The sequence below is a fragment of the Cannabis sativa genome, chromosome 1 (assembly GCF_029168945.1).
Source record: "Cannabis sativa cultivar Pink pepper isolate KNU-18-1 chromosome 1, ASM2916894v1, whole genome shotgun sequence".
In the NCBI taxonomy this organism is placed as follows: Eukaryota; Viridiplantae; Streptophyta; class Magnoliopsida; order Rosales; family Cannabaceae; genus Cannabis; species Cannabis sativa.
In genome coordinates this window covers 37,378,794-37,392,455 of record NC_083601.1, presented here as the reverse complement: position 1 = coordinate 37,392,455, position 13,662 = coordinate 37,378,794, and the positions used below count along the sequence as shown (strand labels likewise).

General features: G+C 33.9%; 2 protein-coding genes across 2 annotated transcripts; both read left to right on the top strand.

The window, feature by feature from the left end:
* Positions 1-558: 558 nt before the first annotated feature.
* Positions 559-4,895, top strand: LOC115706574 (COP9 signalosome complex subunit 1). The gene is made up of 6 exons (XM_030634263.2): positions 559-1,127; positions 1,678-1,998; positions 2,851-2,967; positions 3,096-3,181; positions 3,711-3,945; positions 4,267-4,895. The coding sequence occupies exons 1-6, from the start codon at positions 729-731 to the stop codon at positions 4,444-4,446; spliced, it is 1,338 nt and encodes a 445-aa protein (XP_030490123.2). The 5' UTR covers positions 559-728; the 3' UTR covers positions 4,447-4,895.
* Positions 4,896-5,569: 674 nt separating this feature from the next.
* Positions 5,570-9,921, top strand: LOC115706573 (probable pectin methyltransferase QUA3). The gene is made up of 7 exons (XM_030634262.2): positions 5,570-6,419; positions 6,849-7,052; positions 7,139-7,349; positions 7,452-7,713; positions 7,907-8,281; positions 8,991-9,086; positions 9,386-9,921. The coding sequence occupies exons 1-7, from the start codon at positions 5,994-5,996 to the stop codon at positions 9,606-9,608; spliced, it is 1,797 nt and encodes a 598-aa protein (XP_030490122.1). The 5' UTR covers positions 5,570-5,993; the 3' UTR covers positions 9,609-9,921.
* Positions 9,922-13,662: the final 3,741 nt, after the last annotated feature.

Here is a 13,662-nt window from a genome sequence, read left to right as displayed (position 1 = left end):
CAAATCATAGCCTCTAAAATTTATGGCCATTAAAAATTTCTCAAATTTTATTGTTTCGGTGATTGTTTATGTAATAAATCATGTTCCCAGACTTTGATATCTACCAAATCATGTCCCTCAAACTTTACTATGTACTAAAATCATGCCCCTTAAATTTTCATCGGTTAGAATTTTTTTTACAAAAATTAGATAAAAATCCTTAAATCTAACAATCTTAATAGTTCAGGGAAATTTTTAACGGCAAAAAAAATTCAGGGGCCTTAATTTAAATTAATAATTAACTTTATTTTTATATACATTGTATCTATTTAAAATTATTAATAAATTTTTAAATAATTTATAATATAAAATTAAAAAATAGATTAAAATAACTATATTGTTTTCGTTTTTTGCAAGCAAAATAACTATATTGTTATTTAGGATCACTTCTATTTTTTTTTTTTTAATACAATTATATTGTATTTTACGATAAATAAAAATATTCATAATAACAATAGGGAGAAACAATTTATCAAAAATAAAAATATAAATAAGAACAAAATGACGCCGTTTAGCAGTTACACGTGGAAACCCATCATCTGTTTTTAGATGAGAACTCATAAGAGAGAGCAATAGATCATCAGAAGTAGTGCTACATTTCCCTCTGCCCCTGAGATTTCAGGGAAACCCCACAAGGCCGGAACCCTAATCTCTCGGATTTCGTTCTAGGGTTTTTGTATAACATCAACATGGACGGAGACGACGACCACTCGGCCAAGATGATTGACGAGGAGATCTATGCCAACGGCGTCGGTGAAGAAGAGAAACGTAAAAGACCAATCATAAGCGGGGAGCAGCTCGACATCGAGGCCTACGCCAGTCTCTACACGGGTCGTACTAAGATCACGCGTCTTCTCTTCATCGCCGACCACTGCCAGAACAACCAGGCGATGCAATTGGAAGCCCTAAGAATGGCGTACGATGAGATTAAGAAGGGCGAGAACACCCAATTGTTCAGGGAGGTTGTACAGAAGATTGATGGCCGTTTGGGCCCGGATTATAGTATGGATTCAGCGTGGTGTGCTACTGTCGACCGTAGGGCCGAGCAGAAGAAGGAGAAGCTTGAGAATGAGCTCAATGCCTATAGGGTAACCATTTTTTTTGGTTTAAACTTTGCTATCTCTTTTGAGTATTTAATGGGATTTTCATGGCATCTTCGGTATTAGCGTTTTTTTTTTTTTTCTGGATGCTTTCTCATATGAAATTTCACGTACTCAATGCTGATTAGAATTACGCTGTTTTGTACTTGTTTGATTTAAACTAATCGGTGCATACTTTGACTGGTCATAATTTTGTGATACTATTGAGTGTGAAAGTTTATTATATGCAAGGGGTGTTGGGTTTTCGTTGTTTTAAGTGATTTAGGTTGCTGTTTTCACATGGTTACGTCTATCTATCGATTTTTACATGAATGATAATTCTATTTGATGCGAGACCTGCTTGCTGTGATGTACATTCTGGGTTGATACACGACAGTGGGTATTGCTTTACGCTTATCAAATGATAATACCCTAGAATTCTCTTTCTTACAGACCTGTGTATATGTTTCCTGGTAAAGTAGATTAATTATGTATAAATTTGTTGTGAGTTGTAACTTCTGTTTTGTCCTGTTGAATCGTTTAAATGATACTTGTGCAGACTAATCTCATTAAAGAAAGCATACGAATGGGGTATAATGACTTTGGAGACTTTTATTATGCTCACGGTGCTTTAGGGGATGCTTTTAAGCATTATGTTCGAACGCGCGACTATTGTACCACATCAAAGCATATAATTCATATGTGTATGAGTGCAATTCTTGTCAGCATCGAGATGGGTCAATTTACTCATGTTACAAGCTATGTTAGTAAAGCAGAGCAGTCGCAGGAGGTCGTAGACCCAATTGTTATAGCAAAGCTTCGTTGTGCTGCTGGTTTGGCTCTGTTGGAGGCCAAAAAGTACAAGCTTGCTGCTCGTAAGGTTTGTGATTATGTCTTACTACTTCTGCTTGCATTGTCAAAGCTTTGTAAATGTAATTAAGAAATAAGAGAACATTTTGGAAGTTTATTTATGAGCATCTCACTTGAGTTACAAGCTTAAAGCAAAGTAAAAGAAGAGAGAATTATAGTAGGCAGACACAACACTATTTTTTAATAAACAACATGATACCATGATATTATTTTAGAGCTTGTTTGTTAAATGGATGATGAAATTCAAATCTAATGTTATTAATATGTAAGAAAACCTTCATTTTTCTTTCACTTGTCAAGTCAACTGCAATGAGTAATTCGTTTCAGACCTCCTCACTAAATGCTCTTAGATACAAATACCTTTGATCTTGTTATATTTTATTCCTTATCTCAACAATGTACTACTTATTAGAGTTATTGTTTTAACTAATAATTGCGAGTATGGCTGGTGTCCTACTTGTTTGCCTCCAGCAATATAATGAGTAGATGGCAGTTTTTTCCTTTGTCCTGCAACAAATTACATTATGAGCTTATAGCACTTAGACACTTGTGAATTGGAAAATTATATAGTCCTAATTAAATATTAGCTTACATGTTGCTTGTATAATCCTGGGAAATTCAATTTATCATTGATATGTTGGGTTGCTATGTAATGATTCTTCTGTTCAGTACTTGCTGAGGTAGTTTTAATTTTAAGATGAGTTCAATTACCTTAAATGGCTCGTGCTTTAACCTATGTGTGGAATAGTAATTAATTTTTTATTCTATTTCAATTTTATTGTTATGATAAGGTTTGATAATGACATTCCATCATGTCATGCCTAATTTTAAAGTTTTATTCCTTCCCGTTGACACTATGCAGTTCTTGGAAACTAATCCTGAATTGGGAAATAACTACAATGAAGTAATTGCGCCGCAAGATGTTGCAACATACGGTGGGCTTTGCGCACTTGCGAGTTTTGACCGGACAGAGTTGAAGGCATTTAATTTTTCTTCTCCCGTGTCTACAGATGCTGAAACTTTTATTTCTAAATGTTCATTTTTAGTTTATTTTGTACTAGTTGAGATGTTTTCTCTGATTAAATATTTTTTTCCCTTTTCTGACAGAACAAAGTTATAGACAACCTTAACTTTAGGAATTTCTTGGAGTTAGTGCCTGAGGTCAGGGAGCTTATCAATGATTTCTACTCAAGGTAATGTAGTGCTATCTTGTAAAAGTTTAACTATTTACTTTCACCTTTCATTAAACATGTTGTTATTGTGAGTCTTGAACTTGTTAATTCAAAGTTGCTCTGACATGTAAAGTATTTTAAATTAAGTTTATGTTATGTATGAATCAATGGTTCATGTAATGTTTTGTGTACAATATGGTTAAGTGTATATTATGTAATGCTATAAAGAATTTGATAAATCTTATGTATGCATATGTGTATGTGTTTAGTGGAGATTCTTCACCAGTGTAAACCTAGTTACTCAACAAGGAAAAGCAATTTGTTGTTTAGGGTGTGTGTGCGCACGCGTGTTTAGTGGAGATTTGTGACCAGTGTAAACCTAGTTACTCCCCACATGGAAAAACAATTTGTTGTGGGATTCTATTCTTATAACATCCTGTTTGCCATCCTTGTAATTCTTCTTCTAATCTGGCATGAAGAATTGTTTATTGCTGATTTTAGTATTGTGGTTTCACTACTATTCTAATTCCCCCTCCCCCTCTCAATGTAGTCGTTATGCATCATGTTTGGATTACCTTGGCAATCTCAAAGCAAATCTGTTACTTGATATCCATTTGCACGACCATGTTGACACACTATATGATCAAATCCGGAACAAGGCTCTTATCCAGTATACACACCCTTTTGTGTCTGTTGATTTGCAAATGATGGCAAATGCTTTCAAGACAAGCATTTCAGGATTACAGAAAGAGCTGGAAGCTTTAATCACTGATAATCAAATCCAGGTAATTCTATAAAAATTTCAGACTTGTCCCCTTTTTTGGGCCTGTCTATACCAATAGCTGCTCTTATTCCTACTTGGCAATATGCTAGAGTTTTCTGCCTAGTTAACTAAAGTGGTTCCCATTTGTAAAATGTTCGATTTTCTTAGGGCTGAACATGAAACTTAGGAACCTTTACAGTTTGTTTAAAAATATATAGTATTCAAATTTGCTTCGATCACAGCAGATTTTTGGGGCCTTGTGCTCCTAATGGAATGATACTTCACTCCTACTTTATGTTTTGCTAAGATGTGAGCTCAATCATCCCATAATATGCTCCTGCAGGCTCGGATTGATTCCCACAACAAAATTTTATATGCTAGACATGCGGATCAGAGAAATGCAACTTTCCAACGGGTTTTACAGACAGGCGGTGAATTTGATCGAGATGTTAGATCAATGTTGCTCAGAGCAAACCTTATCAAACATGATTTCAATCTTAGGGCATCTTCAAGGAAACTATAAATTTAAGTTTCATTTGCAAGAACGTAGTTTGAAAGTACAGAATATCATTTTGATATGAAAGAGGTGATACATTCATTTGGTGGGTCAAGTTATGGAGCCCAATACTTTTTTAGGGTACCCAAAGATGGATTTTGCACATTCAGAACAACACAGATCAAAGGCAACAGTAACTTGTATCCAATGGTTGGATATTGGTTTTTATTTCATCAATTTCATCCTAATTCTTAACTGTACTGGTTTTTGCTTATTTTTATGGTACTTGATGCTGATATGATTTCGAATCCTAAACTATAGGTGAGTGCGGTCAATTATGAGCTCCTCTGGGGTTTGTTGTGTGTATATATTTAAGATGGTAGGAGTTTTGCTTTCTCATTAAAAAACAAAGTCAGCGATGTGATTATGAAGTACCCGGGAAAGAAAAAAATTAATTATGGATTATGATCTTTTTAGTTTCTTTTGTAAAATGTTCATGTATAGCTAACTTCACTTAAAGACAGGATAGTAACGTCATTAATTGCATACTTTTGTGGAATGTTGAGTATCCTTTTCAACTTCAATCACATTAGGTTAGGTTAAGCCAAAAAAAAAAGGAAAAAAGATGGACATGAGGGCATATGAAACCATTTCATATTATGCTGCAGTGCAGCAAGACCAAAATTATTCTCAAAGACTCAAGAGACTCGCAAGGAAGCAAATTTTCATACCCATTATTCTGTCGCGTTTTTCCTTCACAAATGTTATTCCTCTGATTTTTATATTCATCAAAAAAATTTCTTATTCCTCTGATTATTATATAGTATATATATTTTACTCAGACCGTGTATAAAAAAGACGGTGGAGGCAAAAGAGGGGCCCATTTTCTTGTCTGTTTTATTTTTTACTCAAAAATTAATTGATTCATATCTGTGACGGTGGTGTTGGAAACCAACTAATATGTTTTTTATTGTATCTTGGTAAACCAAATTAAGTAATTTTTCTTTAGATGGACGTTTGGGCATCGAAGCAGTCACGGTCAACCCTGGACTGTCTCTGTAATATGACTCTCTCTTGATTGTTTTATAAGGAAATAACGTAATTTCGACACCTGTTTATCATGTCGAAATAGCCGAGCATTCACAGTGTAACTTGTAAGCCTCAGTCACAGCTCTGTAAAGTTAAATATTCTCCGAAATCTCTGTCTTTATTTTTTATTTATATTTATTTTGGATTGGAAGCAATATTAAATACACTGAAATATAATTAGTAAAATACATATGATATAAGCAGCTTCATTAGTTAAATAGAGTGATTAAGAACCCACCGAATCTGGTTACTTTGGTCTCTTTCTCTCTTTACTCTTAATCGCCCAACCATTTCACTGAAAACGATAACAGAGAACACCCAATAATTATATCAAGATCCAAGTAGAGCTAAGCTATAGCCACACACACACCCACTCACCCAATTAAGGATTTAGGATTCCATCATCAATTTCCTCCTATAGGCTATAACCTTGTGTATCGGAGACCCAAATGCTCATTTGATTAGATCCGGAGGTTTTTATCGAAATGGGTCATGTTAATTTGCCACCTTCGAAGCGGAGCTTCAGGCAATGGAGGCTTTTGGACCTCATATCCGCAGCGTTCTTTGGCATAGTCATTCTCTTCTTCCTCCTGGTCTTCACTCCTCTTGGGGATTCTCTCGCCGCTTCCGGTCGGCAATCACTGCTAATGTCGGGCGCCGATCCGATGCAGAGACAGCGTCTGGTGACGGTGGTGGAGCTGGGCCAACATCCACAGCCTATCGATGCATGCCCGGCTGACGCTGTCGACCACATGCCTTGCGAGGACCCCAGACGCAACAGCCAGCTCAGTCGGGAGATGAACTTCTATAGGGAGCGCCATTGCCCTTTGCCTGAGGACACTCCACTCTGCTTGATCCCACCCCCTGGTGGCTACAAGATTCCGGTCCAGTGGCCTGAGAGCTTGCACAAGGTCAGTGATTTGGAACCATCACTCTGTTACTTTTGGCTGTTTGTTTCATTTCCTTATTTTTGTATTGTTCCAATAAATTCATCAAGGTATAGTGTTTGTTCATGAATGGGGTTCTTTGTAATCTATAGCATTTATGTTGTGGGTACGTAATTAGTTTTTCCAGAGATCCAAGATGAGTATGTTTAGTTTAATATCGAGCTAATTATAACCGTGTAAACATTTGAATATGTAATTTGTACTTAATACTACTCAATGAGTCCTTATATAGAATTTACTCTTAACACCTTTGAGTGAAACTTTGAAATTTAATATAACTACAGTCTACATACAATCTATAGCCATGGGATTTTAGGAATCATTCGTTTTAATGCGAGACTTCAGAAACAGGGAAGTTTTGGTCCATTAATCGTTTATCTTAAATGGTAACAGATATGGCACGACAACATGCCACACAATAAAATTGCGGAGAGGAAAGGTCATCAAGGATGGATGAAGCTGGAAGGTCCATACTTCATTTTCCCTGGTGGTGGCACTATGTTTCCTGATGGTGCTGTGCAATACATTGAAAAGCTTGGACAGTACATCCCTATAAGTGGAGGCAATCTGAGGACTGCTCTTGATATGGGTTGTGGGGTAGGTGCTTTCCTCCTCTTTCTTTTATCTCAGACTCTAATTAAGCTTTTGCTTTTGAATAATAATAAGATTAAATTTTCTTGTAGGTTGCCAGCTTTGGTGGGTATCTTTTGAATGAAGGAATTGTAACTATGTCATTTGCTCCAAGAGACTCACACAAATCACAGATACAATTTGCCCTTGAAAGAGGAGTTCCTGCATTTGTTGCCATGCTTGGCACTCGCCGGCTACCATTTCCTGCTTTCTCGTTTGATTTGGTTCATTGCTCTCGATGTCTTATTCCTTTCACTGCCTATAGTGAGTTCTTTGTCACCCCTGTAGTCTTTGATTCATCAAGTACAAATCATACTTTTTTCACCTCTTGTTTATAGTACTTAAAATTTACACTGCATTTTTCAGATGCAACATATTTCATTGAAGTAGACCGATTACTTCGTCCGGGAGGATACTTGGTAATCTCTGGCCCCCCTGTAGAGTGGGCTAATCAAGACAAGGAATGGGCAGACCTCCAGGCTGTGGCTAGAGCATTGTGTTATGAACTGATTGCTGTGGATGGAAACACCGCTGTTTGGAAAAAACCTGCTTCAGGTCCATGTCTTCCAAATCAGAATGAATTTGGTCTTGAGTTGTGCAAGGAAACAGATGATCCAAGTGATGCATGGTAACTATCATTGATCGTGGATTACAGATTTCTTTACTTTCTCCCTTTTCTTTGATTATATAGTGCTACATTTGATAATGTTTGCTTAAAGAATAATGTCGAGTAAACATTATTGTTAGAGTTTGTGGAAAAGCAGTTACGAATATGAAATTTGCCTGGCTGAAACTATTATTTAATTGTAATTGTTCTACAGGTACTATAAGTTAAAGAAATGTGTCAGTAGGATGTCTTCTGTCAAGGGAGAACTTGCTGTTGGACAGATTCCAAAGTGGCCAGATAGAGTGAAAAAAGCTCCTTCAAGGGCCATGGTCATGAAAAATGGTATTGATGTGTTTGAGGCTGACACAAAGCGGTGGGAAAGGAGAGTCTCTTACTATAAGAATTCCTTAAACTTGAAGCTGGGAAGTTCAGCAGTACGCAATGTCATGGATATGAATGCATTTTTTGGAGGTTTTGCAGCAGCTCTTAAATCTGACCCTGTGTGGGTAATGAATGTTGTTCCTGCTCGCAAGCCCTCGACTCTGTCGGTCATTTATGATAGAGGCCTTATTGGAGCGTACCATGATTGGTAAGATTCTAAAGTATCCCATATTATTTTGTTTAATTTGTGTTTTTGTAAAAATATTACAAGGCCAAAATGCATATTATAAGGTTATCGTAACACTGTAATTTCAAATCACAGCACCTTCAAGAATGTGCTCAATTTTAGAATGCATATTACCTGAATTTAGGAATGTGCTCAATTTTTTGCTTAACTTTGTTAGCACTAGCAACTAATCATTTTGACTGTTGACTGGCACTAGCTAATCTTGCTGTGGTATTTGATCGTCCATTATATTTGAAAGCATTTAGCTATGTAATCTAGTGGTCTTGAAATAAATAGCCCTATCATGCAATCTACAGCCTAATCACCATTGTTGTCTGGTTTTTTACAATTATCTCATTGCTACTGCACCATTTTTTAAAAACATTTGTCCAATGGCATTTCCATAAAAATCGTAAACCTGCACTCTGCACATTTGAAATGGTTGTCAATTTACATACTACCAGGTATTAAGGAGTGCTTATAAATTCTATTATTTGTATTTGATCGAAGCCTTCCATTTAATATAGAATAACAGTCCTTTAGATTGCTGTAATCTCTCATCTGTCAGATACTTCTCCGAATTGTGACCTTTCTATTTGATCATGTAGTAATGTAATATTATCCGTGTAAATTCCATTTTCGTAAAAAAAATTTAATTGCTAGAAGTTTGATGCATGCTTCAAACTGACAGGTGTGAGCCTTTCTCAACATATCCTCGTAGTTACGATTTTATCCATGTGACTGGTATTGAATCACTCATCAAACATCCAGGTTCAGGCAAGAAAAGGTATTTCTAATTCTTAAACTTATATTTTAGCCATGAATTTCAGTGTACAACAGAAAGCATGTAAAGTTTTGTCATTTGATCATCATTTGTGCAGTGATAAGTTCTCATTTAGTATGTTTAAATGTATATTGTTCCCAAATGAGTGAACTTAAGATGCCATTGCTATCCATAGCTCTGCAAACTAAGAAGTTCGAGCATCGTTTCCTGTAACTCAAATAGATAGCTTCAATTTCTTAACTTATTTGGAAAAGCAGCGGATTTTAAATTACCTTGCCTCTGTTATCTTGGCTTTGCTCCAGGTGTAACCTCGTGGATTTGATGGTGGAGATGGACCGAATGTTGCGTCCAGAAGGAACAGTTTTGGTCAGAGATTCTCCCGACGTCATTGACAAGGTGGCTCGCATAGCTCGTGCTGTAAGGTGGACAGCTACCATACACCAGAAAGAACCCGAATCCAACGGGAGGGAAAAGATTCTCGTTGCAACCAAGAACTTTTGGAAGCTGCCATCAGCTTCTCACTGATACTACACCCTTCGTTTTATTTTATGTAGGTATAGTGTTCTTATTCTTCTTATTTATCCCATTTTGATGCCAAGAGTTCATCTTGGCGTTTCCCAAGTGGTACAGTTTTATAGTTTTTTTGTCCTGCTTGCTATATCATCAGTTGACCATGGGGTTGAAATCTTGTTTAAGTGCAAAGATGAAATGAGAGCCCTGCTGTTTTAGGTTTACAAAAAGTAACGGCAGTCATAATTTTAGTTCGACGAAAAATGTAACCAAAATGATTTTCTTTTTTTCCTATGTCATCAGTAAGTTGATGAATGTTTTTGCATAATCGTCTTCGCTGATCTATATGCATAGTTTCTATTCCACAAGGACCACAACATGAACAAGCAACAATGAAATTTATTTTGTTCCTTTCTCTATCTGTAACTGCCGTGCCTTCTGGACATAAATTTTGTTGGGTTCTAAAAAAAATCATTAAGAGTTCAGAAAGATCATACAAGCAACTAGGTTCGAAATTATTTTGATCAAAATCTGGTTCAGAATAGTACTTGAATTTATTCTGCAAATCACAAGATTCAGATGCTTAGCTATTGGATCTAATCTTCTACGAAAAGTACAAAATTGAGATCATCCAACTCATTTGGGATGGTCTCAATTTATAAGCAAGTTAACCCATATTTATTAAATTGGCTAGTTGTGTTTTTATTTGAGCTCATATTTGGGCACATTTTGTTTTCGAGCATGGCTATCGGACACTTACGGTGTTTAATATCTCTAGACATGTCATTTTACGATTGGTTGGTTAGTGACTCTCTAAAAGTTATTATAAAATCATATGAGAATCGATACTTATTGGACCAATAGCGATATTGATACATAAGAGGGTACTAGGCACTATTGGTATCTTTTAGCATTTCTCTTTGTGAGCATTGCTATTGGACACTCATAGTGTCTAACACCTTTAGATATATCGTCTTGTGATTGCTCTTAAATAAGTATACTTAATATTTTTATATATTTTTCTACAATACTTTACACAATTAGAATTTGTGAATTCAAATAATTATATGTTAATAATCAAATTTTTAACTCACGAATCTAGCACAAATTTAATATAATTTTAGTAATTATTTTCAAATTGGCTATATTAATAAAAATGGTCAAAAATTAAGCTTAGAATCTTATTTATATTATATTAAAAAATATAGTATTTATTTTGTAATTTAACAAAATTAGGAATCTAATTACTAATTAATAATTTTTACAAAAGATAAGATCCAAAATGATATTAACTCATCATTTTGTTCAAAAAACAAAAAAAATTAACAAATAAATATTTACTATTATTATTATTACTAATGTCAAACTATAGAGTTCTTTAATGTATCCTAAAGTCAGACCTGTAGCCGTAGGCCAAAATCAAGTTTATATGTAAAATAAATGTTGGAGTTCGTTATATCAAACATCTTCATTTAAATTGGGGGTTTAGCTCTTTTTATTAGGCTAGACTAGAGTAAGGTTTAAATTTAAAACATTGATGTACTATTGTAGCTATAAAATTTGCTGAAGCCAAACTTGAAATGTTAAAACATTAAATTCTGGTCTGATTAAAACAAGCAATGTCAAATGTTTCGATTTCTATATCCAGTGTATGATTCATTCATTCAGTTATGCTTTTATTTATTGCATTATTCCATTATTAAATGAACAATTAATGATCCATGGCATTTGAACCTTTCGTGGCGTCTATTGAAAAGTCCAGACAAAAAAGAAAAAAATCAAAGATAGTTTGTTTCACAACCTTGAAGTTTAATCTTTGAAGAAAAACCAAAAAAAAAAAAAAACGAAAATGATATATTTTATTATTATTAGAGTTGTGTGTTGTGCCTTCTCAAATACACATTGAAATATATGCACTTTATATATTTGCATATAAGCCATAACGAGAAAACTTGTGTTTGTTGAAAGTTGAAAACAAGTTCAATGTTGAAATAAAACAACACCACTTGGGACCTCATTGCATATTCAATCTCTTTCGATCGATATCAGAATAGAAATATGGTGCCAATAGTAAAAATTGACCTGTGTAGTCTTCACGAACAAAGTTGTCTATATATGCGTTCGTTGATATTATTTTCTCAAGGCTAATGTGACACTATATTTAGATTGCACATCACAAATTAAATGGTAATATTACCTCAATTCGTTTTTCAACGTTCATGTCAAGAATTGTCATATGAAGCTATTGCCATTATGAGCTTCTAAGTTGACATGTGTATACATAATTGCGAATTATTTAAAGCAAATACTATTAATAAACAAATAAGTTGATCTCATAATCGTGGATAAGAACTATTGAATTGAACATGGGAGATATTTGCATGTGGGATGGGTTCTAGTTAGAGAGATTTGGTTAATAATGTTACCAAACACTAAAGATATTCTCTTTCCCAAAATTGAACCAACAATCAAAACAGAGGGAGCTTCAGTTTCAGACACACACATATTTTTATATATAAAATCTCGTCTGGAAAAAAAATTATTAAGCATATACCTTAGTCAAACTACCTAATTAGCTGAAAAAGTTTCATAGCCTACTTAGTTGTAGTTTCATTTTCAAAAAGCAAAATTATTAACATATATATACATACATATATATTTCTATTTGTATTAATTCACATAAATGTCTTGTAAAAAGCAGGCTGGCCCTGAAATTCAATAGGCAATAGAAAAAAAATATATATATATATATATATATATATATATTTTTGGCTCTTATTTAGAAAAATTATGGTATTTTTCAAAATTAATAAAAAAATTATGTAATTTTAAAATAAAATAAAATTTTTCGTAAGTACAAGCTAAGCTTAGTCCGTCTATGCCTAAGTTCGAGCTTGATAAAAAGTGTGATATATAGTGGAAACTAGAAAAGGTGTCCATATATGAGTCGTTTAGAAACCATATGCTAATGCTGGGCAGGTTACTTCATCCCTCGATCATCTATTCTCTTGTTTATTTTGGCAATAAAAGATTATAGATCTGGTTACAAAAGTCGTCAAAGTGTGGGGAAAAAGAAATATAAGGCTTTACTATACACACCTAATTCCACGTAATGATGAATAATTCTAATTGTACATGACTTGATGAATTCTATATGAAGCAACAAATTTTGGTTGGGTCAACTTTGTTTTATATGACACGAATAAGACAGTTTGGGAGGATTCATTCATTTCAACTTCACATCATTTTATATATATTTTTTGTGTAAGATATATAATTTGTGAAAGACATAATTTAATTATATATAGTATATACACTGAAAATAACGGAGCTTTTCTAATAACCACAAAATTTTTCAAAGAGATGTGATAACCAAATTCTATTTTACACTTTTTTGTGCACTCTTCTCTTTCAAACATATAAGTTTTTTTCTAAAAAAGAATAAAATAAAGCATTTCTCATTGTCCATAATAGGATTATGTAATAAGTTCGTTTATTTATTTATTTTCTGAGATTGGAGAGGAGAATTCAAATTTAGAAGCAGCTGCTTTATTCTTTCTGAAAAAATGTGTGAAACTAATGCATTATATTTGTGCTAATAACTGTATGCAAATATTAATACTTCATTTTGTATATTTGTATCTCAAGAGTATTTTATATATCAGCGAAATTGTTAAACTATATAGAGTAATTTGCGGTATAAATATTTAAGTTTAGCTCTTTGTTGCAAATAAATAGCTAAGTTTAATTTTTGGCGGCAATAATACCTAAATTATACTTCTAGAACTTTGTAGGTACCTCTTTGTTAAATATTAAGTAAAATGCCACATGGCAATCCCTGATTGATCCAAGTCATGAATTTTTAATTTTTTTAAAAAAAAATAATTTTTGTGTGCCACTAAGAAAATAACACGTGGATAATGACTTAATATTTAACGTTGAGGTACCTACAGAGTTCCAGAAATATAACTTAGGTATTATTACCGCCAAAATTAAATTTAGGTATTTATTTATAACTAAGAGTTAAACTTAAGTATTTATGCCGCAAATTACTCAAATATATAAGCAA